At 40.6% G+C, this 27,813-nt stretch overlaps 1 protein-coding gene across 1 annotated transcript; it reads right to left on the reverse strand.

The window, feature by feature from the left end:
* Positions 1-27,813, reverse strand: mpped2 (metallophosphoesterase domain containing 2b). The gene is made up of 7 exons (XM_060885575.1): positions 27,593-27,813; positions 24,446-24,673; positions 18,788-18,969; positions 16,247-16,472; positions 3,610-3,725; positions 2,675-2,788; positions 1-1,374 (listed from the first exon to the last, which is right to left on the reverse strand). The coding sequence occupies exons 2-7, from the start codon at positions 24,592-24,594 to the stop codon at positions 1,256-1,258; spliced, it is 906 nt and encodes a 301-aa protein (XP_060741558.1). The 5' UTR covers positions 24,595-24,673; positions 27,593-27,813; the 3' UTR covers positions 1-1,255.

The following is a 27,813-nucleotide window of genomic DNA, read 5'->3' on the forward strand; positions in this document are numbered from 1 at the left end:
TGAGATAAAAATCTTGCAGTTTTTATTTGCATATAAAGTCAGCTAAATGACACGATGAATTAAGAAAAATGTCTCATGAACATAGAAACAAGGCATTTACAAATGGCACCAATGACATCATGGCAATATATATAGATTTTTTCGTCTTGTCTGTGCGACATACAACAAACACAACACGATCCACCAGGTGGAGATGAGAAAGTAAACCAGAACCAGAATAATAACCATGAGCTCAAAGCAGCTGCAAAGATTTTTTTTCAGCTCCTTGTTGAAGCGACATTTAAAGTTTGGCTTGATTTAAAAACAAAACAAAAAAAAAAACAAACAAAAAAAAATATGTACATTTTTAAGCGATCTTGAACAGACCGTCGCCAGGTAAAGTCTCAGCGTAAAGAAATGACAAGCGAGGCAGGAACAAAATACAAAAAGCGCTATCAAAATTTAAACGGCACGAGTCCGAACAGGTGCCAATATTATTATTATTAAGTTTTTGTTGTTGTTGGTTTTTTTTTTAACTATCATAGCAAGTGTCAAAGCTTATGGTGGCTTGACAGATTGTTCACAATACTGTAAACGGTATTTTGTGAATCGTGGGACAGGGCGACTTAAAAATGCAGCCTAACTAAGAAGAGTGGTCAGAAATGTAACATGGCAGGAAGTAAAGAATTCTGAGGAGAGGGAAGAAAAAAAAAAGAAAAAAAAAAAAAAGAGATAAAGAGATATCAGAGAAACTGATTTTCATCAAGTACCTCGTTATTTCTTTTTTCCTGAATATTACAGCAGGAAAAAAAAATCTCTTGGGAAGGAGAATTGTTTGCTAAAACTAATCGATCTGACCAATAAATAGAACTGCAAAGCATCCTGGGAGCGACAAGACTCAGTAACGTCCCGTCCCGATGTCTTATCTCGGACTGGAATCTTTTTTTTGTTTTTTATTACACTCCTGCTGTGAGAACGTATATTGCTGAGCCTCTTATGGTACCTTATAATGCACTTTAGATACTGTAGACTAAAACAAATAGAACAAGGCAACCGATACAAATGAACCATAAATATGAATTCACCATTTTTCCTTTTCTTTTTTTCCCCAGCAAATCATTATTTAAATGGTATGATCTTATTTTTTTAAAAATATTACATATCCATGCATTCATTTTTTTTTTTAAATACAAGCAGTACAAAAAGACCATTACTTTAAAGATAAGAAGAGTTGGAGAGTAGAAAAAAAAAAGGAGGGGAGTTAAACAGGGGGATTTCACGAGCTTCCCGGGTTGGGAAGGTCGAATACGATGGGTGGGTTGGTGGGCTGGAAACTGACTGTACATGTAGACGAGTTGATGAAGGTCGTATATCCGTCTGTCATTAGACCATAACCTGTGTGATGAGACAGAACAACAGGTGTAGAGTTTAAATTAGTTATTTCTATATTTTTTCCCCCACCTCAGTCAAGCATATATAAATGTGTGTGTATGTATAGGTGTGAGTGTGAATGTGTGTGTATGTATATATGTATGTATATATACAGTATACAGTATGTGTGTATATGTACGTGTTTGTGTAAGTGTGTGTATGTATGTGTGTGTGTGTGTGTGTGTGTGTGTGTGTACGCATGTATATGTGTGAGTATAAGTGTGTGTATGCATGTGTGTATATGTATGTGTGTATGTATGTGTGAGTATAAGTGTGTCTATGTATGTGTGCATATGTATGTGTGTGAGTATAAGTGTGTGTGTAAGAGTGTGTGTGTATGTATGTGTGTATATGTATGTGTGTATGTATATGTGTGAGTACAAGTGTGTGTGTATGTATGTGTGTGAGTAAGTGTGTGTATGTATGTATGTATGTGTGAGTATAAGTGTGTGTATGTATGTGTGAGAGTATGTGTGTGTATGTAAATGTGTGAGTATAAGTGTGTGTATGTATGTGTGTATGTATGTGTGTGTGTATGTATGTGTGAGAGTATAAGTGTGTGTATGTATGTGTGAGAGTACAAGTGTGTATGTATGTGTGTATATGTATGTGTGCATGTATGTGTGAGAGTATAAGTGTGTGTGTAATAGTGTGTGTGTATGTATGTGTGAGTATAAGTGTGTGTATGTATGTGTGAGAGTATAAGTGTGTGTATGTGTGTGTGTGCGTGTGCATGCATGTGTGTGAGTATAAGTGTATGTATGTACATCTGTGTATATGTATATGTGTATTTGTGTGTGTGCGCGCATGTATGTGTGTGTGCATGTATATGTGTGAGTATAAGTGTGTGTGCGTCTGTGTGCATGTGCATGTATGTGTGTGAGAGCTTAAGTGTGTGTATGTATAAGTGTGAGTATAAGTGTGTGTGTGTGTGTATGTATGTGTGTGCATGTATGTGTGTGTATATGTATATGTGTATTTGTGTGTGCGCATGTATGTGTGTGCATGTATATGTGAGAGTATAAGTGTGTGTGTGTATGTATAAGTGTGAGTATAACTGTGTGTGTGTGTGTGCATGTATATGTGTGAGAGTATAAGTGTGTGTGTGTATGTATAAGTGTGAGTATAACTGTGTGTGAGAGTATAAGTTTGTGTGTGTATGTATAAGTGTGAGTATAAGTATGTGTGTGTGTATGTACATGTGCCTATCTATGCTATTCCCCAGTGAACCTACATGATTTGACGTGTACATTTTGTGTCTCACCTTCATGGATCCCTCCGTAGACGTGGAGTTTGGGCCGGACCCGTCTCTGTACCGTGTTGAGTAGCTCCACACATCCCACTCTCTGCAGCTCCTTAGGCACCCAGTCCCTGAACCCTAAAGCCAACAGCACAGAGTTAATAAAATCATCGTACAAAACGATGTTAACCAGCCCTCTACGTACAGAGTCCGAGCCGATAACGACCCATCACACGTCTGAGCTGATCCTCAGTGGTCTTAAAGCCGCAACACCGTGTGCCTTCATAACACTGATCTTTACCTTCATGACTCGGTGGTTAAAATACAGCTCATCACTGAGGTGTGAGCTCTCAGGTCATCTACTGATGTTCCCTTCAGTGCAAATCAAAATGAATTTAAACTGGACAGAAATACGCCACAGAAGGTTTGTTGGTGCTCCAAGTCTGTTCATCATGTCGACCCTAACCACAACATTCAAAAGGAAATCTTTGTTTTTCAAAAAATAAATAAATAAATAAATAAAATAAAAAATAAAAGCATTTTCTTTCAGGAGCCAAATGTCTCCAAGGTCAGAATCATCATGTATTCTTTTCATTATGAGGCCATTCAGTCCTCCCAGAGGTCTAAACACACACGCACACACACACGGTGTGACAATAACCATCACCATGACCTGATGACCTATACCCCTTACCATAATCCTACACATGCAACATTACCCCTAATCTTTAACCCCAGACTAATCACAAAGAACCGAATCATTTAGTGATATCAAAACAAACTCAATCGTTTATCATATATATATATGTAAAAAACTTTGAGAAACTTTATTTGATATTTTGTAATGATCTTCTGACCTTTCTTGTCCAAAAAAAAGGAAAGGGAGGGGAAAAAAAAAAAAAAAAAAAAAAAACCACACACACAGACACACACAAAGATAAATGCGGTAGACTTAGTACCCAGAGGAGGCCCGTGAGTCATGAGGATGTCGATGTCCTCAGGGATCTGGTTCCACTTGTCCAGCAGAGACTGACCACGAGGCAAGTTAAAACCCCATCCATTAAACCAGGGCGTCCTGCGGAAACACACACACACTTATAAATATCACCTCCAAGAACATCAGTCTTTTTCTATGCCAGAGATGTGCAGCAGCAGGTCCGTAGCAGAAAACCCAAAAGAAAATGTTCTACATGATGCGTTTGTGCTATCAGATATCAAGGCCACTGCCACTGTCTGTTGGAGCAGAGGTTATCTCCCGAGCAGCGACCCCGGCGCAGAGGTCACGGTCCAAGGCGGGCGATTGATCATGCTGTCAGCACTGCAGAACTGGAGCTTGTTAATGCAAGTTTTTATTTGCCCTGGGGAACGGCGCCACCGACAGGACGTACTAACTCGCCTAACCCAGTCCAGACCCGGGCTGATCGAGGCCAGACGACGCTGACAGCCTGTTTGGACGAGGTCGCGAAGGGGGAAAAGGTCAGGGTTCCTTGCTGGGAAGTAATGCTGAGTGACGGATGGAGATAAATATAAAGACGATGAAGGAATAAGCACGGTTTTTAGTGCAAGGCGTAGTCTTAACATAAGAGAAAACTATTCGACTTTGATAACTGGAGTTACCGTCCCAGGGAACGAAGGTTTTCGAATAGGCGGGAAATGTACCGTATTTACACCACCACAAGCTGTGATAGAAGGGAAAATAAAGGCTCTTGAGGCATGGAGTAAATCCTCGGTTGCTTGGGACGGTAACTCCATTTCGTCACGCTGCACTGTGGTTGATTAGATTCCTCTAACAGCTCTGAGTACTGAGGAAATTCTGTACGAGTCTAAAAAACGGAGCAGCGAACATTCTCTCATTGCACGTGTCTCTGGTACTCATTTTCATTCTGAAACCCATGATGGACAGAACTGGCCCTCTAACAACAACTAAAAGTTTTCCGCTCACGTTTATGAAATTATTAGCCAAGATTGAACAATTCGAGTTAAAAACAAACCCTCGTAGAAAGTAGCTCTTAATACAGCTTTCATGATTCATTTTGTTTACATATTAGTGTTTAAAAATAACACAATCAATCCGATTATTATGCAGCCGTCCTGGTTGAGGCAAAGCGGCCTTTATATGTATGCAATCATAAATTCGATACAGAGCACAATCAGAATCAACATTCAAGCCACTGTGATGCATCTCTACATTACGCTAATTAGTGCTGTGGACTCTTCATCAACACCGTCTTTTATATTTACAGCTAACGACTACAGCACAAAGTATGAAGTTAATGGACACATTAGTAACTGCTGATTAGTCTCCAAGGAGCTCTGTGCTAATAACGAAATTCAGGGGCGGAGAGGGGGAGGGGGAGAGAGAGAGAGAACTATAGGGAGAAAAAGGGAGAGAAGAGAGGAGACGGGAAAGAGAAAGGGATAGAAGAGGAGAGAAGAGAAAGAGTGAAAGAAAGTAAGAGCACGAGTAAGAGAGAAAGTGTATGATTGGAAGAAAAATGGAGAGAAGAGTGGAAGAAGGGAAAGATAAAAGAGTATGTGGGTGAGGGGGAGGGAGAGAGAGAAAGAACACGATGGGGAGAGAAGAAAGGAGAAGGGAAAGAGAGAAAGAGAGTAAGAGCACGAGTAAGAAAAACAGAGATGAGAAGAAAAATGGAGAGAAGGGAGGAGAAGAGAAAAAGAAAAAAAGAGTAAATGGACAAGGTGGGGGGGGAGAGGGAGAGAGAAATAGCATGATATGAAAAAAAAATGAAAAGAAATCTCAAACAAAAAAGGCCATCCTGCATTCATTCACAATAAAAATAAATAAATAAATAAATAAAAAAATAAGCGAAAGGAAAAAAGAAAATAAGCATTTTGTGGCATAGAAATATATACACATGGAAACTACACACAGGTCAAATTTCCCCTTTGCTTGTTTTCTTTATTTAAAAAAAAACAACAAAAAATCTGTTTCTTTGATTCCAAAATGTTTCCTTTTGAACGGAAACGTCAACACGCTCTTGGATTCAAACGACTAGCTTTCACAAAGCAGAAGCAGATTCTGGCACAGTGTGTGTATTGTATCGCTCTGTGATGCTGCCTGAAACAGTCGGACTGTTGATGTACACATTTCAGCGCACGTGGAGCACCGTGACCTGAGGGCATCGGATCTCGGCGGGTTTTTAAACAGTGTGTGTGGGTGGTGTGTGTGTGTGTGTCTGTCTGTCTGTGTGTGTGCGTACACACAGGGGGCAAGTCTCCTAAAGACCACAAGACCTGACTGAGGTCTGTGTTTAATAAATTAAGCTGAGCAAGCACTGGAGGAACTGAGAGACTTGAGCAAGCACACACTTTCTTTTGCTCTTGAATTATATTATGAGAATGGCGTTCGGGTCCGGGAGCAGAGTGCCAATTACGGAAAGGAAGAGCAAGCCTCGAGCGATTTACTGTGTCAGGCCTCGGCTCACCTTTAGAGAAGAATTACCGTATGAATTTTATTAATGTTTCTACACACACACACACACACACACACACACACACACTTCATCTAACCTTCTAGATGAAAAAACAACAATACAAAAGCAGACCCTATTCATACTTTACACACTAAATGTACAGACTTTTTAAATTAATGCATGATGACTAAAAATTCATATACAACCAAAAACGTAGCTCGATAGATTCAAAATAACACACTGAAGTATTCCTGGTTGTGTTGTTAAATGCAAAAGTTCAACCATAAATGTCATTCATGAGCTAAGCAGTTTGTGTAACCTTGAATTTAAGGTTAAAAAAAAAAGAAGAAACAAAGCTAGAAAATGCAACAGCAGCTGGTTTACTGTCCCTGTAAAGAAACAGCAGTGTTTTTACGCTCTTTCTCCGAGTTAGCCCAGTCGCCTGCTTCTACACACAAGAAACAAAAGAACTCTATAAATACAAGCAGAGAAAAGGAGGAAAAAACATCCCAAACCCCCCAGTTTGCCAGCTTGCGGTTTGTGGCAGGTTGTGCGGCCTGCACGAGTTCACATCCAGGAAGAGCTGTCAGACTGCAATCGTTCGCTAAAACAAACCCGACCGTCAGATAAGCAGGATGTACAGAGAGCGACAGGGAGAAAGGGGAGGGGAAGCAGCAGAAAGAGAAAGAGAGAAGACAGAGAGAGAGAGAGAGAGAGAGAGAGAGTGACAGAGAGAGAGAGACAGAGAGATGGGGAGACAGAGAGAGAGAGACAGAGAGATGGGGAGACAGAGAGAGAGACAGAGAGAGAGAAAGACAGAGGGGGGGAGAGGGGGAAGGGAGAGCGAGAGAGAGGGGGGCAGAGAAAGACAGAGAGAGAGCGAGAGAGAGCGAGCTCCATCAACATATGCCACATAAACATGCGTTGCTCATCAGCTAATGCCGGTCAGACTCCAGACCCCCTGCTCTTACTGAAGCACTACAAACTGAACAATCAGCTACTGCAATCACAAACCTTCGAGAGATTTTATTTGAACTCTAGCGATTAGAGGAATCAGGTGTGTTCATATATGTATTCAAAAACTATACTGAAATGTTTCATCATATCAGCAATTTAAATATATTAAATCTGACTAATAACCTTTAATTTCCAAAGTATGCAAAAGACGCCGTTTCTGTGACATTTAAAAATGGAGACTTTATTTAAAATATATGAGATTCAATAAAGAAAAAACAACAATGGGCAAGAACGTGGTAGCTGTGGTCCGACGTTACTTCAGTTCACCACTGTAACTGGTTCCCATTTCAAGCCTGACGTCCAGGAATACAAGAGTCTCATACTTATTAATCTCACTGGTCATATGTAAAACTTCTCATTAAACATCTAGAGATGCTACGGATCTTTAGCGCAAGAAAACGCAAGTCAGATGGAGGAAGTACAGCTGGCCAAAGAAAGCTAGCTGTGGAATTGGTGTTATTTAATTTCAGTGTAACTAGCTAGCTACAGCTACCAACGATTCGATTATTAATGATTCGTCGTAATAAAAAAATAAATAAAAAAACAAAACAAAACAAAAAAAAAAAAAAAACAGCAAGCTACAACAGTATTGGTTGTATATACTAAATAATAAATAATAAGTAATAAAAAAATAAATAAAAAAACAAAACAAAACAAAAAAAAAAACAGCAAGCTACAACAGTATTGGTTGTATCTTACACACCAGAGGCACAGGGTCACAGACACACACGTCAAGTCTTTTTTTTTTAATATTTGTCAAGCAAGTCTCAAGTCTCAAATTTGCGACTTAAGTCTGACTCGAGTCAAGTCAAGTCCCCCATCTCTGAGCCATTTAACTCAAGTCCGAGTCAAGTCTCAAGTCATGAATGCCAAGTCAAAGTCAAGTCGAGTCTTTTTTTAATATTTGTCAAGCAGGTCTCAAATTTGCGACTTAAGTCTGACTCGAGTCAAGTCATATGACTCGAGTCCCCCATCTCTGTTACACACGCATTAGTGACAAACTACAAACAACTAGTCACTTACTGGTGTTAACTTGCTCAAGGCTGTGTTTACAAATCATTCTCTACTGAAATCACTACACTATTGTGACTCCTATGTAGTACGTGACGGGTCCAACGCAAACACATTTCAGCTTAAAAGAATTTATACAGAATTTAAAAATATGCAAAAAATATGCAGCGCCATTAATGGTATGCATTTATTCTGACCGATTTTTGTACATCAAGGGTCATGTGGCCGAAAGGTTTGACCACATGGGACCTTGAAGTTCCGAATGTAGATTTTATTTTTTTTTATATTTCCCCATGTGTAAATGGTGCGACATTTGAATAATGTATTATCTTTTAGTCTCTTTTGGAAGGAAAAATCCTTTAGGCTTTGCAATAGGCATCAGGAACGCAGAACAGGGCGGCGTGAACCTCTTTAAGGACAGCAGTGAAAGAATGTGTGGAGAAGTGATGGATGTGAGAGTAAATAAAGGTGAGCAGCTACGTCGAGCCCTTGTGCTGTATCATACAAAATGACTTCTTACTAGACTTTAGGGATATTAAGTTCCTGCCAGAAGAGCAACAAAAGGATCAAACCACAAGGCGTCGATGTGCCATGTCAAAAGCGAGTGGAAATTCCTGGTAGAAAGCCAACCTTGTCTTATCTGGTCCTCAACTCAAAATAAATATAAACCTGACCCGAGTCTGTAAGGGCAGCGACGAGGAGCTGCAGCAATGTACAGAAATATGTCCAGGTGAAGAGCTGCACAATTCATTACAGGTCATCGCTTCAAAACGATACGTGGCCCATCGTGTGCATCGGATTTATGAATGGATTTTATTTTCAAGAAACAAAAAAAATTTAGTGACCTTTGGAAAATTCAGATGAAAATGAAAGAATGAAAACAGAGACATAACGAAGAAAGAATGAAGTCAAACCTGTCAGTTGGTGAGCCTTCACAGAGCAATTGTGTGTTTTGGCTACCTCAGCACTTCAGGTTAGTGAACTCTCGCTGACCCAGCCATACACACACACACACACACACACACACACACACAAATAAGGCTGGACCCGTCAGGTTATTTATGAAACAGAGCAGCAATCAAAAACTTCTACAGCGTCTACACATCATCCGCATCAGCCCCTGCAGCCTCTCAGAGACAAAAAAAAGTTCAGTGAAATATTTATCCGACCTTAACAGAGCGTCGGCAGAAAAGAGAGGGAGAGAAACCGAGCGAGAGTAATGAGAAAGAAAGAACGATAAAGACAGACAACGTCAAAAGTGATATTGGAGAAGACGAACAGAGACTGGTCACAGGGTCACTGCGGGGTGAGCGGTGGAGCAAGAGAGTGAGGACACAAAAGAGAACAAGGGAGAAAGAAGGAGAGAGGAAATGAGAGGGCTTTGGGATTTCCTGTCCACACTGTTTCTACACAGGGTTAGTGGTCCCTGTTTCCACAAGACCTGGTGATCTTGTTCCTTCTTTAACAGATTAATGAAGATTTATTTACTAATTGTGTCTTTGATGGCACACAACATTTGTGCGAATCCATAATAAGGACAAGTTTTTCATATCACAAAGCAGCACCCCTTACAAATCAAAACCGTCTCTGACAAACGACTTTCCTCTCCCACCAACCACCACTCTAGGACTATGAAGTGTCTATTCTCCTCTTTTGCAAAAGTCCAGAGTACTAAGTGCATTTTTCATATGGCATCTTGAAAAAAGTAAGATTGCTTTAGTTAAACTTTGACGTTGAAGGCCATCTGAAACTGGTCAAATTGTGCAGGAATATTTAAGTCATTCACACCCTGTAATATCATAATTCAGTCATTCACACACTAGAAACTTGGGCTGGGGAGGAATTTTAATAATTCTAACATCCTAAAAGCCAGGACAAGGAATTATTTGTGAATCAAATAGCTTTTATTTTTGAGTTGAGAATCCCAAAGGTCCTAAAAGGTCTAAAGTGGTCCTCCAAATCCTGACCTGGCTGGTTTAGAAGCCTGGGCTGAACCTCTGGGATTGTAAGACAAGGGAAATCCTATGGGTCTAGAAACCCAGAGTTGTTGTCACAGGTCAACCAGTCAGGAGAAGCCTGGTCCACCCCCCCCTGACTAGAGAAGTTCGATCTGTTTCCCTGGCTCTAAAAGCCTGGGATAGCCTGAAGTAAGTGCTCTAAATATGATACCTTTAAAAAGCTGGTGATAGCCCAGTGTCTCTAGTCATTGTGAAATCTTTGTAAGGAATTGCTAGTAGACAAATTGGCTTCCGGACATGTTTGTCGAGTTCCAGCCTCTCTGGCTGTGATGGACCAAACAGGATTTCTTGCCAGGTAAACACCCCCCCCTTCTTTTTTTTTTTCTTTCAGATTATGCTTTTAATTTACTCTCAGCACTGACCCTATAGTTCTACAAATGACGTCTAGCCAAAAGCGTAGTGCTGTCTGCTTGGTTACGATGCCTAACATAGGCTCTCTGTCGGCAGTTGATTTCAGGGTCAACCCTCAAGACCTTTTTGTCAAATGTGTTAGCTACCTTTAAAAAGGTCCCTAGAAAAGGTCTGATTTGATAGAAAGGCTCCTAGTAACACAGGTAATAATGTATTGCCTGAAAAATAAAGGCCAAGCCCTCACTCATAGGTCTGAAAATAACCAAGGTGATAATACCTGACAAATGACTGTGCCAGGGAGGGGGTTGGGAGGTGGACCAGGAGTCACTTCATAATTCACAGTGCTGGGAACAGGAGTCCCAACGGTGTAGTGAAGACTGCACTGTTCAAACCTAATACTACATTTTTGCCAAAAGGCTTACGTTCATATACGTCAAATGTAAATATAGGTTGATTCGTGGTTCTTGTAAAATGAAACAGAACCTTCAGCATGCACCATACAGGAAGAAAAGCCATCTTCTTTCATAGTAATTCTGAAAATGCAAACCTAATCAAACCGGAAAAGAAGCTATATCCAATCTGCACTGCAGCCACTTAAATGTTGATCAGATCTAATGACGCATATCCTTTTCCTAATCCGGGCTTGGAACCACAGCAGAAATGTAGCACATCCACTTTGTCCGATGCTGTATCGATACTTAAATCACTATTTCACACGATTTACTGTGCAATAAGCCTGAGTTGGGTTGCAGGAAAGGAACCTTCAAAAGGGGGATCGTTTATCTGGATACCTGTCAGGCACACACAGCTCTCGGAATTAAAGCTTAAGCCAGGTATTTGTACAAGGCTGCCTCGGTTAAATTATGCATAATGCCTGCATCTTCTTTAGGCAGCAATTTGGTTTACAGCTATTCAGAATGTGGATTTATAACCTATTCAATGCGGTGCTCGCGACTGGCCGTCTGCTAAATTAAGGCATACGTAGCCAAAGCATCAATGTAAAGGATGTGAACCACCAGTGTTACCGCTGGGTTCAGAAACCAATAACAATTGTTCAAAAAACAATGACAGCTTCCTAAAGTACCCAGTAGAGCCAATTACTGGCATAGGGACAAGAGTGATGGATTTGTTCAATTCACACCAGGCAGTGGTCCATCTGAATCCCAAATCGGCACACAGCACAATACTGAATGCTCATTACTAGTGTATGGAGGACATAGGGACTCACGAGGATGGTGTTGGGAGCAGGAATAATTGTCGTGGAACTGACAACTGTTCATAGACCTAGGGCTACTTGCAACTTTAACCGTCCTATTGACTTGCCACTCAGCAATGGTCTACTATGTGAAGACAATATAAATGAAAGCATTCCAAGCTATTATTCATTCATTGAACCCTGCTCAGAGCCGATCCTGGGAACGCTAGGTAAGAGGTTGGAATCCACTCTGGATGAAACACCAAGGTACCCAAAATATTAGCACTAAAATAACAATACAAAGCATCTTGCTTTCTGCTGGAGAAAATCAGACAGAAGCTCAAAACAAGCACGAGTCATTTGTTTTTTATATCCTACAACCCTCGCTGCCACGCTTACCGTAACATCCGTGATTACAGGGGACAAAAAGCCATGCTATGGATTCCATGGCAACACAGACAACCCATCCTTCCCCCCAAAAATATCTCACTTGTGGCTTTGCTATACAAAGCTTACACTCGATGCGAACCAGGGTCACATGACTTGTCTGCTTCTCTTAGAGGATTAGAGGGGAAAGTCTTTGATTTGCAAATCTGGGTGTGAAGATGGTTCTTCAGTCGAACCATTCACAGGGGCTGCTTTTAGAAATATACATTATATAGCTGTAAATCACACGGTACAATGTTAAGGAGCTTATGCTAGTCTTTGCCATCTTACAAGTCGTCTTGTAAGTGCAAGTTGCCTTAGGGGAAAAACAGTGTGGGATATTAAAGATATCTGGAACAACATTATTTAAATAATCATCAGCCTTGTCTGGGTCAGAAGCAGAGAAAGGTCAGAACCACCGTAAAATGAAAGCATGATAAATAATCTTTTTTTTTTTTAAGTCTGTTGGCCCTGCAACACAGACAAGCTTCCGCGAGAGTCGAGCCTGGCTGAGCTCTTTGTGCCGAGAAGAATGAGGCTGTGGAAATGACCTCGGTGCTTGTTGGGGCCCCAGGGTCAAGAAGGTCAGCACAGCCTGAGTCAGCCCAACGTCTGATCCGCAATCCCAACAAAGAGGCAGGATGTTCAGGAACAAAGGCCACTTCCTGCGGGAGAGGCTGGGAAAAAGCAGGACCGAAAGGGCCACCCCCCCACCACAGACCCCACATGGCTGCTTCTGCCTGCTCTGAAACAAGAATCTTATTTCCTCTCAGCGTTCAGAGAGCCAAAGATATTTCATTTTCTGTGAAAGATCTTCTTGCGTCTTCTCTGCAATCTCAAGTACTGCTCACTGCAAGCACTTAGACCGTTTTTAGAAAAATTGTTTGAGAGCAGTCCTTGCCCCAAAAAACATATTTCTGACATGCTGTACCAAGCGTATATGGCCGAAGTATCAAAGGGATGCCCTGAAAACATGGACAATATCAGACAGGAATAAAAATGATAGCTTTCAAAAAATATGCCATTTTTGCCATTTCCCATTGAGACAGGCACAATTCAATTCAATTCAATTATATTCAAATTTATTTCCCATTGTCTCAAAGCAGCTTTACAGAAGTATGGAAACAGAAAAGAGAGAAAAAAGAAAAAATAAGGATAAATTAAATTAAAAGAAAATTAATGTTTAAAATTAATTTAAAAAAAAAAAAAAACTTAAAATAAAAAAAATTTATATATCTATCCCTATCCCTAATGAGCGACGGCAGCAAGGAAAAACTCCCTGAGAAGATACGAGGAAGAAACCTTGAGAAGAACCAGGCTCAGAAAAGATCCTCATCCTCATTTGGGTGGCATTGGATAGTAAATAATGTAAATGTAAATAACGTCCTTTCTACAACAGATTATAATAGTGCAGCCGAGAGCTCCTGAGGAACTAATGGGTCATCGTAAACTCTGAGTTCAGCGCAGACCTGATTGCTTATAAAGACCGGACCATACAGCTGACTGACACAACATTGGTTCAAAGAAGGCATGACAGTCCCCGGGCACCTTCATACACAACAATCCCATGAGACACTGGCTGACCATGCAGATCAATCCCTGGCAGGGTGACCACCGGGTGACGAAACCTGTCTTGAACTGCAATTAAAGTGATCCATAAACGTAAACGAATTCCCCAGGCAATTTTATCACTGTTGTCTCCACGGTCCCATCCTTATCCTTTTCTTCCACATCACATTCTCTCGCAGCCTTGAGACACGGTATGAAGGTAAGCCTCAAAAACCTTGTACCTGCTGACAGACAACTGCTAACTGCTCCAACTAAAGGATATATAGCATCGTGTGTGTGTGTGCGCGTGCGCATGTGTGTGTGTGTGTGCGCGCTATAACTCTGTCCTGTTGAATCAAATTGAATAACTGTGCATCAGCTGAAGGTCTCCACTTTAACCTCAGCTCAGAGAGACTGTCTCTTAAATAATCTCTTACAGCAGGCACTGCAAGCTTTGGCACAAACACATTTCTTAACATTAAAGAACGTTAAAGGATAAGGAGCTCTGCTTTTTTTCCCCCTTCAGAGGACAATTCGGTCAATAAAGGAAATTCAATACTTCAGTGTCCAAAACAGAGGGACCTTCTGTACCAAGAACTGAGCAATAAACTCCTTATATTATATAACCTAAAAAGGATTGTAGGGATGATGAATAATAGCTAAATAACTGTGATGCACCAAGTAATAACGTCAATGACTCGAATAAATAAAATTTTATGACTGTGTCTTGTTTTTCATTTTTCTTTCAATTTAAAATTTACTTGAAGCCTTGAATTTTATGTTGCGATGATTCACAATAGTTCTGGTTTGGTTAAGCTGCTGTTAGTTCTAATTTTTTTTTTTTTTAATTATTAAACCTGATCAAGGTTCTTTCTCCTGTGAAGCCCGGCTTGGACTTCCAACAACTGTACGTTTTTCTCTGCACAAGGACATGGCAACACTGAAACGCTTTGACTTTATAATTCACAACAGTACACCACCTTTCCTCACATATACTAATATACTCTTAGATACTTCCCGATCATGTGATAGCCTTCATCCTCCCCGGAGAGGATGATCTATTACGTGCTTCCTCTTAGACAGGTGAAGCCAGACAACTGCAGATTTCCAAACTGGATGATGGCTCACAGAAACAGGAGGCACGTCCACTTTTGATCTCCTGGATGGTTGTAGCATCCATCGCCAGGATTGAACTACAGACGGAATTCGTGATTTCCGACCAACAAAAATCAGCTGCTCTGACTTTTAGCCAATAACTACAAGGGGACAAAATTTACGGACAAGCCGATCTTAAAAGTATCTTTTTTGACGCATAAAAATGATCTTTTAGTGTCCTTTTGGTTTTAGTTACGCAACACAAAATAAATCAGAATAAACATTTTTATTCAATTTTTCACTACCAGCTTGTGTGTAGAAAAATTCGAACCATAACGTCAGTAGATTGACGAGTGCAAAAGTATGTACCCCCTTAGGACACCGAGAACAGGATGGGGGAAAATGTAACTAACAAAGACGCTTCAATATTGTAGTTTTGTGAATCAAAAGTTTGCGTCCTTCTTTCTCAAAATAGTATGTTCTGTAATAACCGGTAACCACACCCTCTACCTTTATAACTTCCTGCAATCTCTCTGGGCAGCTTTATGGTCTTCTTATTAGTTTTTTTTTTTGATAAATGAAGCATTAGCCGAGGCGTCTAATCAGCAAATCTGCCAACAGCCAAATTGCTACACAATTAAATAAAATGAGCAGAAAAGAAAAGGCCCTTTGCTTTAAAACCAGCAGAGCAAACCTAAATGGCCTTGATGCAAAAAAAAAAACCAAAAAAAAAAAAACATTAAGCTCTGTGCAGCTCCAGTAAAAATGACTGTGACTCCTGGCATTATTTTCGGACTTACAGGAACATAGCTGGAAGTCAGCAAAGCATGGCACTGCTTTTCTGGGCCTGACTGTCATGGTGAAATAAATGTATAAAAAAAATAAATATATAAAATAAAAATATAAATAAAATATAAATATAAAATTAAAACAAAAAATCCAAAAGAATTAGAAAAAAGATTGAGTGAAGGTAAAAGTATATAAAAGGCTTAATAAAATGAAAGAAAACCATTAAAAAAACGCTTATTACACGTGAGAGAAAAGACGAAAGGCAAAAGTAAAGGAGCTTTTCAATAGCCACTTAATCGCCAAGGACTAAAAGCTATTGGAGCTTCCGCTCTCTTCGTTTACGGTCCGTAATCAGGAAGTCCAAACATAACTCCCACTCGGTTCTTCTGTTAAAATAAGCACTAATTCAATTCCTCCTCTGAGGGACTGAACCAAGGACAAACATCACGTTATTGATGAAGTGCCATAGCTGAAAGGTCTGTCCTTGCCTCTCTCTGAGACACAAGCGCAAACCATAAAAAACTGAAGCCGACGGAGGGGAAGAAAAAAAAACAGAAAAAAGGAATTTAATGAAAGATTTAGGAATTCAACTAAAGATGAGACTTGGATTTTGTGTGAATAGTTTGAAGATGCTCCTGATTCTAAACATATAAAAGAAAACGTATTTTATTTTATTAAATTGGATAAACAGACAAACAGATGCAGAACTCACCACGGGGCCCCGTATATCCTGAAGCCTTTGATCGTGACCTCGGAGTCCTGCAGGTAGATGCAGTTCGTGAGCAGAGACTGAACGTTATCAAAGTCCTCGGGCCGCAGCTTTGACACCGAGGGGAAGCGGTAGTAGTCCTGCTTTACCAGGTCGGCCATAAAGTCCTTGTCGAACGTCAGCTCGTGGTTCCCGGCGATGACCACTTTGTACTCGTAGGGCAGACTTCCTGCAGGTGGAGACAAGATACGGTCAAAACCAAGCGAAAATGCACACAACAAGTTAAACGATTTCCTTCAGTTCTGTGGTTTACAGACAGGAAGTGAAAACTAGAGCATAAAATTTTGACTCAAACGCGGCCTCAAATCCAGGTACGGAAAAATGTGCTGGGTTTTTATAAAAGGGTTTAAATAAGCAGCCGTGTGATCTGTAGAAAAGAGACGTGACAAAGGAGGGAGGAATACAGAGATCCAATACTGGATATTGGGGCCAGAACATAAAGACCTGATAGAAAGAGTAAGAAAGAAAGAAAAGAAATGAAAATAACAAATCGTACACAAACCAAACAAAAGGAAAACTGTAAATAAATCCAGAACAATACAGATATACAGAACAAAAACAAAAAATGAAAAAAAAAGGAAGGAAAAAGTAACAAAGAAAAAAAAGGGGGGAATTAAAAAAAGAAAAAAAAGAAAAAAAACATGAAAAAAGGGAAAAAAAAAATGAGTAAAAAAAGTGGAACAAAAAAGACATGAAAAAAGGAAAAGAAAGAAAAATTTAAAGAAAATGAAAGAAAATAAAAGTAAAAAGAATAAACAGGGAAGGAAAGAAAGAAAAAGCAAAGGCCGAAAAAAATGCCTGAAAGCTTGCAAGCAAGCGACAAAGAAGGCAAGCAAGCAAGAATGACAAAAAACAATGTTCAAGTGTTAAAGTTAGAAAATTGAAACATAAATAATGTAGAGAAAAAAAAGAATTAACATTAATCAAAAACGGGAAAATCATTTATAAAAAAAGAAAGAAAAAAGTAGAAACAATTAAAATTATAATTAAAAAAGGAGAAAAAGAGAAATAGGAAAGACCAAAAAAAAAAAACCCACCCCAAACAGAGAGAGAGAGAAAAGGAGAGAGAAAGCGAGTCCTCCGCGGTTGTTCCAGCGGCAGTGTGTAGAGTCACTGAGGGTCTGCTACAAGTTAAATATGGCATTTTAATTAGAAGAGCAAAGCGGCCATATGGCAGGCAGGTAGTGAGGACGCTACATGAATTGTGAAATCGATGTGTCGGTTTGTAAAGCGCTGACGCTGCAAAATCCTCCGAGCCGAGCTGAGCTGCAGGACGCGAAGAAACACGGGATCGAGCCAAAAGAGGAGTTTCCGTTCATAAATCTCTTAGTGTACAGATGTGTAGGATGAGAACACATGAGCTACAATGAGGAATGTATTCAAGCCATGAAGCCTCGAGGTTCAGGGTTCAAGTCCGTCCATTGTTGAGTCACTGCGTGGCTTGGCGCTCAGTGCTCGCACCGGTGAACTGCACGATCGACGTTTAAACCGTTTTCTGAGTTTAGCTCTAGTGAAAGATTTGGTTGTTCTTTTTTTTTCCCCCTCTCGATATTTCTAGTGAACACTTTGCTCTGATTCGATCGTTAATCTCGATATACGTCCAGATCTCGGACATTTAAGCGTCACGTGTCGGTTAAGCTAACATCACGCGGTATCACGTGGTATCAGATGTTAGCATCAGAGAGTAAATGAGCATGCGATCGACCTGACACAGTACAGGTATTGATTAGTCTTAAGGCGATGATAGTATCAGGAAACGCCGGCAGAACAGAACGCTCCCTCCAGGATTCGGTGGAGGTTGTCGGCGAACGTTGCAGACGAACGGTCGATTTTGGAGCAGCTTTTTTTTTTCCCTCTTCAAACGACGGCTGTACTAAAGGTGACGCGTGTGATTCGAAGTGGGCTTTGGCTAAATGCGTGTCATGATGACGTCACATGAGGTGTCTTGGAAAAAATCTTTGGGAAATCTGCAGTAATTTAAACAAACAAACAAACAAACAAAAAAAAAAAAAAAGCCAAGCTCCTCAGAATATTACAAGTTTATACACTCCTCCTAATAACAAAGTGTGTGTACTGTATCAGAGTGTGTGCTCTATCTGTGCGTGTGTGTGCGCGCGCTGTATCGCTCTGTCTGCTGTATCTGTGTGTGCGCACGTGTTGTATCAGAGATTGTGTGTGCAAGTGCACTGTATTATAGTGTGTACTCTATTTGTGCATGTGTGTGTGCATGCTGTATCACTGTGAGTATATCAGAGTGAGTGCGCCTGTATATATCTGTTGGTGTGTGGATTAAATGTGTGTGAGAATGTGTGCGAATTTAATCTGTTTGTGTATCAGTGTGTGTGTGCTTATCAGAACATGTTCATGTGTATGTCTGTGTTTGTGTGTGGATCGTATCTGTGTGCATGTGCGTGTGCCTGTGTGTGTGCGCTGCTGCAGAACGTATAACTCAGTGAACAGCAGTAGATGTCAGCAGGTCCTCACCTAACCAGTCGTTAAATTTCTTCACCTCAGACGGGAGGCCGAGTTCAGTGAAGTCACCGGTGTGGAGCAGCACGTCGCCGTACGGCATCTGGATGCCATCTGTCCTCGAGTGCGTGTCGGAGACGCACACAAAGCGCGTGTGACCTGCAGGTTTGGGGGCATCGTACGGAATGGGTTCCACCCTGCAACAGAAGCAGAGAGTGAATCTCACTCACCTCATCTTCATCACCATCATCACCACAATCTAATACATTTTCTTACAACAATCAGAGAGCCTCGAATTACAGTGTACAGGATTATCACAGCGTTGTGCTGAGAGAGAGAGAGAGAGAGAGAGAGAAAGAAAGAAAAAGAGAAAGAAGGAAACAAAGAAAGAAAGAAAGAAAGGAAGAAAAAGAAAGGACCTGTTTTCTACCATATCCTGCTTTTTAGGCAAGCACGTACGTGAACATCTCCACTCGATTAGAACCTAAACCACTTACACCGGAAGAAATTGGAGCATTTTATTTGCACAAAGTCTCTCATTCTTGCAGTGAAGGACATGTGCAGTGTAACGTGATGTGCCTTCAGGATTGCTGACAACGAAGGAATCTTAGATGTCGGTCTTTAAACTGCCTTTGAGCTGAAACACACAAAAAACACAAGAAACGCAGGCTTCCTCGCTTGTGTGCTGAGAGCATTTCTTCCATTCGACTCTTGAATGTGGTCATTTAAAATAGTAAAGTCGTCGTGTTGTGGGGAAAAGCGCAAGAAAATGCTGTGCGTCGGGGAAAAGAAAACGTTAGGCTTTAAACCCGATAAGAAGACTATACCACTCGATCCTGATGGACTGACACGGAAAATCTGTAACGGACAAAATCACCGCTACGAATCTTTGTCCCTTTCCTGTCAATCATGGTGGCACTAGCCAATCGGATGCACCCGTGAGCTCACGTATGAGGAAGAGTGTATACACTGATTTCCTCAGACTGACAGTGACGCGTGGCGACAATACCTGCCGAGTTCAGGTGACGTGAGATGTGGGCGTGTCCGCTTCGTTTGAACTGTATGCAAACACGGGGAGACTCTATACTGTGTGGCGACTAGTGATGGAAGTGAAGACAGACTTTAGAGACAGACATCTCCTTGGATATGATGAGGATACATGCTGCCAATACTATGGCAACCAGTAGTAGGAATGACTTTATAGTAAGGCGACGGGTGGCTGGCTTTAGCCTCTGTCCTCCTCGCTTGTTAGCTGTTGTGTGATAGCAGAGACGTGGCTGGTAGGAGGGATTTGGAAGACTGGAGAATTCCGCCTTCAAGCTTTTGTTACTGGTGCTACCGCCAAGCGGCTCCTGACCCGTCGACAGTGTTTGCTTTAAGCAGCTTATTATTTAACATCATGGCGATTCTATCAGTTACGTGCTGCTGCAGTGATGTCTAAATATTTTACACCCAGCATTTAAATGCCTTTAAAGTACAAAACACACCAGTTGTTATTATTAAAGCGGAATACGTCAAGATGGTGGCCACCAGGTTTAGGTCTCACGGTAGTAGATTTATTTTTGTTTTGTCCCTAAAAAATAAACAAAGCTATATTGTCTTCATTCCATATGTTGTTACTCTCGAAGAGACATTTGTGGAGGACTTTGTGTGTGTGTGTGTGGACCTTGGAAACTCTTCGATCACACATACACACACACACGAATTAACGAATGAAAACAGGGAAAACAGGATATTCACACGAGTTAGTTGGCCTAGAGGAAACGGCTCCATTTTATTTCTCCGTGCTTTCTCCGAGCTTCTCCGTATCAGCCCAAAGCATGAAGACAAGCCACGAGAGACAGAAAAACAAGAACAGCGATGTATTTTAAAAAAAAAAAAAAAAAAACAGGAGTAGTCGAACAACCGAGAGACAAAACAGCACGATGTCAAACACGATGCCAAATCCAATTATCATCACTAATAGTCCAAAATTAGGGCAAAGTAGTGGAGTAAAAAGTCTAACAGCCCTGCTGGGATCGATTAATGCACCAGGGGCTTTAAAAAAAAAAAAACACACAAAAAAAAAGGGGGGGGGGGGGGATTGGGGGAGAACGAAATCTGGCCCGTGGTCTATTTTGACGTTTAGAAAGAGTTTGACATCACAAATCCACGTCAGTATGATAGAATAAAGAAACTGTTGCAGTCGAGTGATTCATACACATTTATAGTCAATGCACTGTCTCTCCATCCTGCTATATGAGGTGTGCAGGGGTGGTAAGAGAGACACACAATGAATGGCATCCATTGCTGGGCAAGTTGCTATATTTAAAACACACAATGTTCAAAAATCAGAAAAATAGAATTGCACAGAAAAGTAGTTGTGCTTTTTTTTTTTTGGGTGGAGGCAGGTGTGTGTACTGTATGTGTGTGTGTGTTTGGGGGTTTTGGGACGGGGTCATTTTCGTTCCACTATTCTTTAGTGAACTAAAACTAGTCTACGAGATGCATCCCGATACTCCAGGCTTCACCGGACAAAACCGACATATAAAATGTTATAGACGGGTACCGTGGCAACCAGAGGTAGGAGCCACTGGAGACCAGCAGATGAAACACAGTGTACGTTCACATGCAGTTAGCTCAAGAACATCCTGCTCTGTGTGCTGCTACGTCTGGACGGATAACTCATAACGAGTGTTAGGAACATAAGACAACAAAACTCCTTATCCGTGTTCACATATAGACCCGAGACGTACAGCAGAAACACAGCCAAACCAGAACAGAGGAAAAGGAAGAAGCAGCAAAATGTTTCTAATTGGAATATGAATAAACAAACGAACAAAAAAAGTGTCCAATAAAATAGAAGAAACAATGCGAGAACCCGCTTAGAAATAGAAAGTAGCACGAGGAATTTGAGAATTTAGAAAATAAATTAATTAACAAAAAAGGAAGAGGCGAGACGTCTTAGAAACATCTTTGAAATTCGCCCACGTTGTTTGGTTCATTTAATTTTTTAAACATTTAAAAAATTCGCCGTTTTCTGCTAAAGTTAGCGGGATCACGTTAGATGCGTTTGATGTCGTTACTGCAGTCGTCTAGGAAACGGCTTACATTTCCGTTTAGTAAAAACTATAGTGAGAAGTTCATTTGGGACGCAGCTCTTGTTTTAAGTGACCAACCCATGACATTATATCTGGCATCTCTGATATTTTTTCGCCACATGCCTCATTGAGTCATCTTTCTGCCTATTCATCGCCACGGTGATCGGGATCAGGAAACGACAAAGGTTCAGGAAGAGTGTTTGGTACGAACAACGCGGCTTTATCCACGTACTCTCTGTATCGAGAGCCAATTAGAAGGGAAAAAAGTGAGCTGTCAATCAAAAGTGCACAATAAGCCCAATCACGCAATCAGGCTCCGCTGATTAAACAATTAAACGCCTGCTGCAGTGATGGACGTTTATTAAAGTTGCGCTGTATATGTGGGCAGGATGCGAAAAGCCAAAATTATTTTATAAATAAATAAATAAATAAATAAATAAATAAATAAAAGGAAGACATAAAAAAGTAGTTCTTATCTCGATGATGAAGGATAAAGAATTTCAAACAAAAATGTTTTTAAATGGAAAAAAATAATAAATACACTTTCTCTTGCCGATATTCGGCCAACAGCAAGCTAGAATCTGAATGAATGAATAGAATCTGTTCACTACGCATGTGCACTACATAGTGAAGTGCCTACTACATGAAGTGAGGACCGTTTGAGATTCAGCCGCTTAAGCCAAGTCGATTCAAATAAGCATTAGTTTACGTGAAGCTCCTCAGTTGAGCGTCAGTACAGTTTTTGGCTTTCCGCATGTCCGCTTGAAATAACAGCTGTCACAAAAGTGCAGAAGTCACGTCGTATGCAGGAGACGTGCAAATCTCATAGCGCCGCTTTAACCGAAAGCTTTTAACTGTGCTGGAGGTTTGCGCTAATCGGCTTTCTCTGTTCTTCATACTATCAGTAGAGCATCGTCGCCGTCGTCAGCGGTCGATAGGCTCGGCACAGAAACGCTGAGCTCTGCCTCTCAGGTCAAAGCAGCATTGTTAAACGGCTAATCAAATGAACTAACCTTTGACCCCTCTCCTGGCTAATAAGTACAGGAACACGATGGCAGCCTGTGTGTGAAGCCACATGTCCGGATGTCTTCATCAGTGTTAACCTCGCAGCCTGCCATGGAGGCGCGGAGCTCACAGTGCTCAAGGCTTTTATACTTTACAGAACAAACAGGATATTTTCACTCACGTGAGCGCATGCGTTCTCGAGACGTGGCGAGGTTCCACGACTCCTCCTGGTCATTTTATTCAGCATGCATTATTCAAAAACAACCTTGTGCTAGTTTTCAATTTCCAAAATCCTTACCTGCCCTTGGGATTTAACATTCCATCAATAAGTAATAAATCCACTTCTCTGTATCTGTTCTCAATGGGCAGACTTATAATCAGTCAGAAAGCTTAGACCACGATCCTCATGCTGCTTTCCAAACAGGACCCACTTTGTGTAGGAAGAAAATCAACAACAACAACAACAAAAGTGGCCAAAGATCTTGTTTTCTCATTTTGCGAGTGCAGAAATGAACACAAACTTCAGCAAACGAATTTTTGACATCTAAAGTACTGAGCGGAGACGCGGCACTAAAACTAAATTCTGCAGGTTGCATTGAATTGCGAGAAAAAAAAAAAAAGAAAAAAAAAAAAAAAAAACTTTTCACAGCAACAAATTTGTCCTTGTTATTAAACATTATGAAGAATTAAACACATGAACACTTAAAAATCTTTGGGCTGGTGGCCTTGTTGCTGATTATTTTTTTCACCACAATCCAACGTTCTTTTAATCCTCTTCTACACTTCAGCCTTTCACCGGTGACTCGTTCATGAACAAGGTTATTTAAAAAAAATTAAAGCTGTTTATAGTATATACGTTTCATGCTGAGGAAGATCGCCAAAAACAGGTTTGTTCCTGTTATCACTTATAATATAAGAAGGCAAAAAAAAAAAGAAGAAAAAAAAAACAATAAAGGAATTTTTGTCGTCGGCGTGTGTGCATCCATCATCCAAAACCTGCGATCTGTCGAACAGCTGGATCTACGATCAGGGCTGCTGTTATAGACGAGGAGTCGACACCTTGTGACCAATCGGAGTCGACATTTCGAACAACGCTGCAGTGTTGTGGCTTTTCAAGAATGTTTTAAACTTATATTGTGGTTTGAGCTGTTTGGGTGCCATTTGTGATGTTTTATTCAACATCAATTTTATTTCATTAAAAAGATTTACATAATAAATAAATAAATAAATAAATAACTCAGACATTTTGCTTTGTGAGATGACGTCCGAATCGCTGTTAAATATCTATGTCACCATTGTAAGTTTTTCCAAATATTTATTTGGTATGAGCCAAAAATAAATAAAAATAATAATAAAAAAAAAAACCTCAAATATTTAACAAAAAAAATCTTTACCTGCCCCTCCCCCGCTCCCCCACCCCATTCTCATTTACATTTACAACAATACCACACCCCCAGGCCACCTGGAGCCCCCCACATCCCAAACAGCCGCCAGATGTCTGCCGCTAGAGCGCTGATCAATCGGGTCAATGGGCGAAGCGCAAAGCAGCCGCGAGGCCAGAAACAGGAAGTGACGTGAGTTCACTCACATGTGCACGTGAGGAGGCTGGAAGCGGCTCTGGTTGATGTTGTAGTGTGTGAAGGCCTGCGTAGGGTTAGAGCTGTACTCGTCTACCGTGATGGTCACCTTCGAGTGGGAGGAGCCTCGGCGCGCCATTACGCCGCTTCCTGGGGTCATGGGCAGGTCAGCGGGGGGCAACAGGATCAATGCACCACGCAGCGGGCATCACTTAACACCCGCCGAACAAAATCTGCACCTGAAGGAAGGCGAGAGAGGTGAGAGAAGATGATCAGAGATGGAGGGGGCAAAGCATCCAGAACCCTTACTAATAAAACACTGCTAACAGATTAGCAGTAACAGTTTTTCCCCCAAAAAAATAAAAATTTTGTTTGTTTTTTATTATTCTTTACTGGAAAACCAATATCATGGCCTTCTATACAACATCCGTTTTTGTATTACTTTCTTTTCCATTAAAAAAATCTAGCAGTAAATAATTGGGTTTTCTCCGAGTTCCCTGGTTTCCTCCCGCTCTCTAAAACGCATAGAGGTTGAAGTGATGACTTTAAATTCCCTCTAGTTGTGTAAGAGCGTGTGAAGTGAATGTCTACGAGGACAATACCGTTTGCACTCGCCGTTCCTGAGATGGGCTTCGGATCCACCGCAAGCAACGCTGACCGGGATAATTACTGTGTCTACTGAGTCTATTTTTACCCTAAATGCCATGCATTACAACACACACGCACAACATGGCATGTGCAACATCAAAACAAAACAAAAATAAAGAAATAAAAAGATGTCAAATCCACACACACACACAAACACCAGGGTGAGGATTTGGCACTGAACACCACCAAACAGGGAAATATTTTCCCCAACAACGTGATGGGGAAAAAAGACTCATTTGTTCCTGAAGATACAAACAATGCAAATGCTTCCTGAAGGGTCCAGTACAAGTCCTTCAGGTCTAATTATACACCTAAAAATACCTTAGGTTCGGACTTGTATGTCTGGAGTGTTTTAAATGATGTGGTGCTAATCTGACGGTTAGTGTTTGATTTTTTTTTTAACACAGGTTCCTTCCACAGGTTATTTTCACCACATTTACTTTCCATGGAGATAACGAATACTAAAAGAACAAAAAAAGGTGTCATGCTTTTTAAACCAAACCGTAAGCAAAAGTACAGTTCAGTTCCCTTGTGTTTAAAATATTTATAATGTGCAAACGTCATAATTTACTGTGGACACATACGGCTTTTCTCACACGCACACACTAAGAACAAGATTGACAGAAAAAAAGCACTTATTTATAATTATGCCTTACACCTGATCCGTATCTAGGGTTTCACAGTAAGCTCTCATCAAGCGTTCACCTTCTGCACACAATTAAAAGACACATCCGTTCTAAACAACCTGCACACTAGACTGATATCTATTCTAATCCACAGTATTACAACAATAACGTCCAGAACGTACGTACGTACTTACTACTTAAACATTTTCGTCGTCATATGGACAGATGTTTGGTTTTATTCACAATATCCTACATTGCTATAAAGCTACCTCATGATAGCGGTGTCCTGTTTAGAGCTCATTTCATTTCTACACATTTCAAGCCATCCGGTTTAATCCTTCGCTATCTAGAACACCGACAAACAGCTACGTCACATTCTAGTATTTCAAGTCCAGCATTCGCACTGATGGATCTACAAATCTGTGGTGTGTTTTCATTAACGTTACCTTGAACATCATGTGAGGGGGAAAAACAAATCGTTTCTTTTTTGTTTTTTAGGGTCTAACAGAAAAAAAAGTGTATTATTTACTTATCTACATGTTTTCTTTTTTAACTTATTGGCAATAACGTGACAACTGCTAACTTCTCAAGCAATTATAAAAAATGTATTAGGAACCTGAATCAGTAAACATGTAATATTTTAATTATAAAATAATACATAAGAATATAATATTAATATATATTATATATACACACACTGATACATTAAAAAGAAATGTATTAAGAGTATTTTATACACTCTGTATGTGTAATATATATATATATATATATATATATATATATATATATATATATATATACACACACACATACATACATACATACATGTATACACACACACACGTATATATATATATATATATATATATATATATATATACACACACACACACACTTGTGTGTGTGTGTATAAAATCTAATGTATTGTGTGTGTGTTTGTATAAAATGTAATGTATTGCAAGGTGGAGTTTTCTTTAAAGGACCCATTTCAGCTGTTAGATAAATACATACAGAAACACAACATGCACATTTCCATGTTAAAGTAAAAAAGATCTCAATAACAGTTTAATAACCTTTTTTTATATAATTTTTTTTTTACCTCACTAAAGGTCTAATGAACCCCAATTACAGAGTCAGAGCTCTAATAATAACCCAATGCACCCAGTTGACCTAATTTAGCTTCCAGGTCAGAATGAAACCTTCCACACAGGCGATTAGCTACAAGGCCTAGACCAACCTTTCAGCCCCAAACTTGAACTTTGACCCCGGTGACCACCGCACAGGGATCATTTGGGTAGAATAAACATTGGAAAAAAAAATCGATCATTTAAAGCCGGACGAGTCAAACTCGAAGCCCTGGACTCCATAACTGTGAAGCTCGACTCTCTGCTTTGGCCTCCAAAGACCTCGGTGAGGTAAAAAAAAAAAAATAAAAAAAAACACCAACAAAAAAAAAACACACAACTGCCCTCGAAGGTGCACCAAGGTCGCAAAATATGTCAACGTGGGTAGAAACGAGGGCACAAAGACGTCGTGAAAATTAAAATAAGCACGTTTTTCTACGTTTCGTATGGAAACGAAGAGGAATAAAAGCAGCCAATGAGCTCCATGTCGCTATTAAAGCTATTAATGATTCCCGCTCTTTCCTCTGTAGCTAAAGGCGCACGAGCGATGCTGAATGAACGGTTAAACGCGCGTGAGCAACTCGATTCGGTGTTTCAGCAGGAAATAAACAAGAAAAACACACAAGCGACGACAGAAAAGCTTGTGATCTTTTCTTCCTGGAGCATGACGAGCAGAGCAGAGCAGAGCAGACACCTCTAACCCGCCGCTTTGTGCCTCTGCTTTCTTTTCTTTTTCCTCACAAAACCGTTGGACTGTTACCTTTTTCCCCGTGAGCTCCAAACGCGCGAGGCTCGTCCGATAAAGTGTCCGATAGGCGGCTATAATCGGATAATCGGATAATCAGAGATTTGGGAGCCGTGCAGAGGTGGAGGTCGAGGCGAACAGGGCAGAACCTTCGACCCCGAGGCTCCTCCGGCTGAAATGCGACAGACAGACGAGGAAGGAGGGAGACGGAGCAGTAGCCTGGGTTATGGAAGGCC

Source organism: Tachysurus vachellii, chromosome 13, assembly GCF_030014155.1.
Source record: "Tachysurus vachellii isolate PV-2020 chromosome 13, HZAU_Pvac_v1, whole genome shotgun sequence".
Classification (NCBI taxonomy): domain Eukaryota; kingdom Metazoa; phylum Chordata; class Actinopteri; order Siluriformes; family Bagridae; genus Tachysurus; species Tachysurus vachellii.

Coding starts and splice junctions, on each gene's coding strand:
- mpped2 (XM_060885575.1), bottom strand. CDS start 24,594: ATGACCCCAGGAAGCGGCGTAATGGCGCGCCGAGGCTCCTCCCACTCG. Junction 16,473..18,787: donor GAAATTTAACGACTGGTTAG/GTGAGGACCTGC, acceptor CTCCACCTGCAG/GAAGTCTGCCCTACGAGTAC. Junction 3,726..16,246: donor AGGATATACGGGGCCCCGTG/GTGAGTTCTGCA, acceptor GTGTTTCCGCAG/GACGCCCTGGTTTAATGGAT.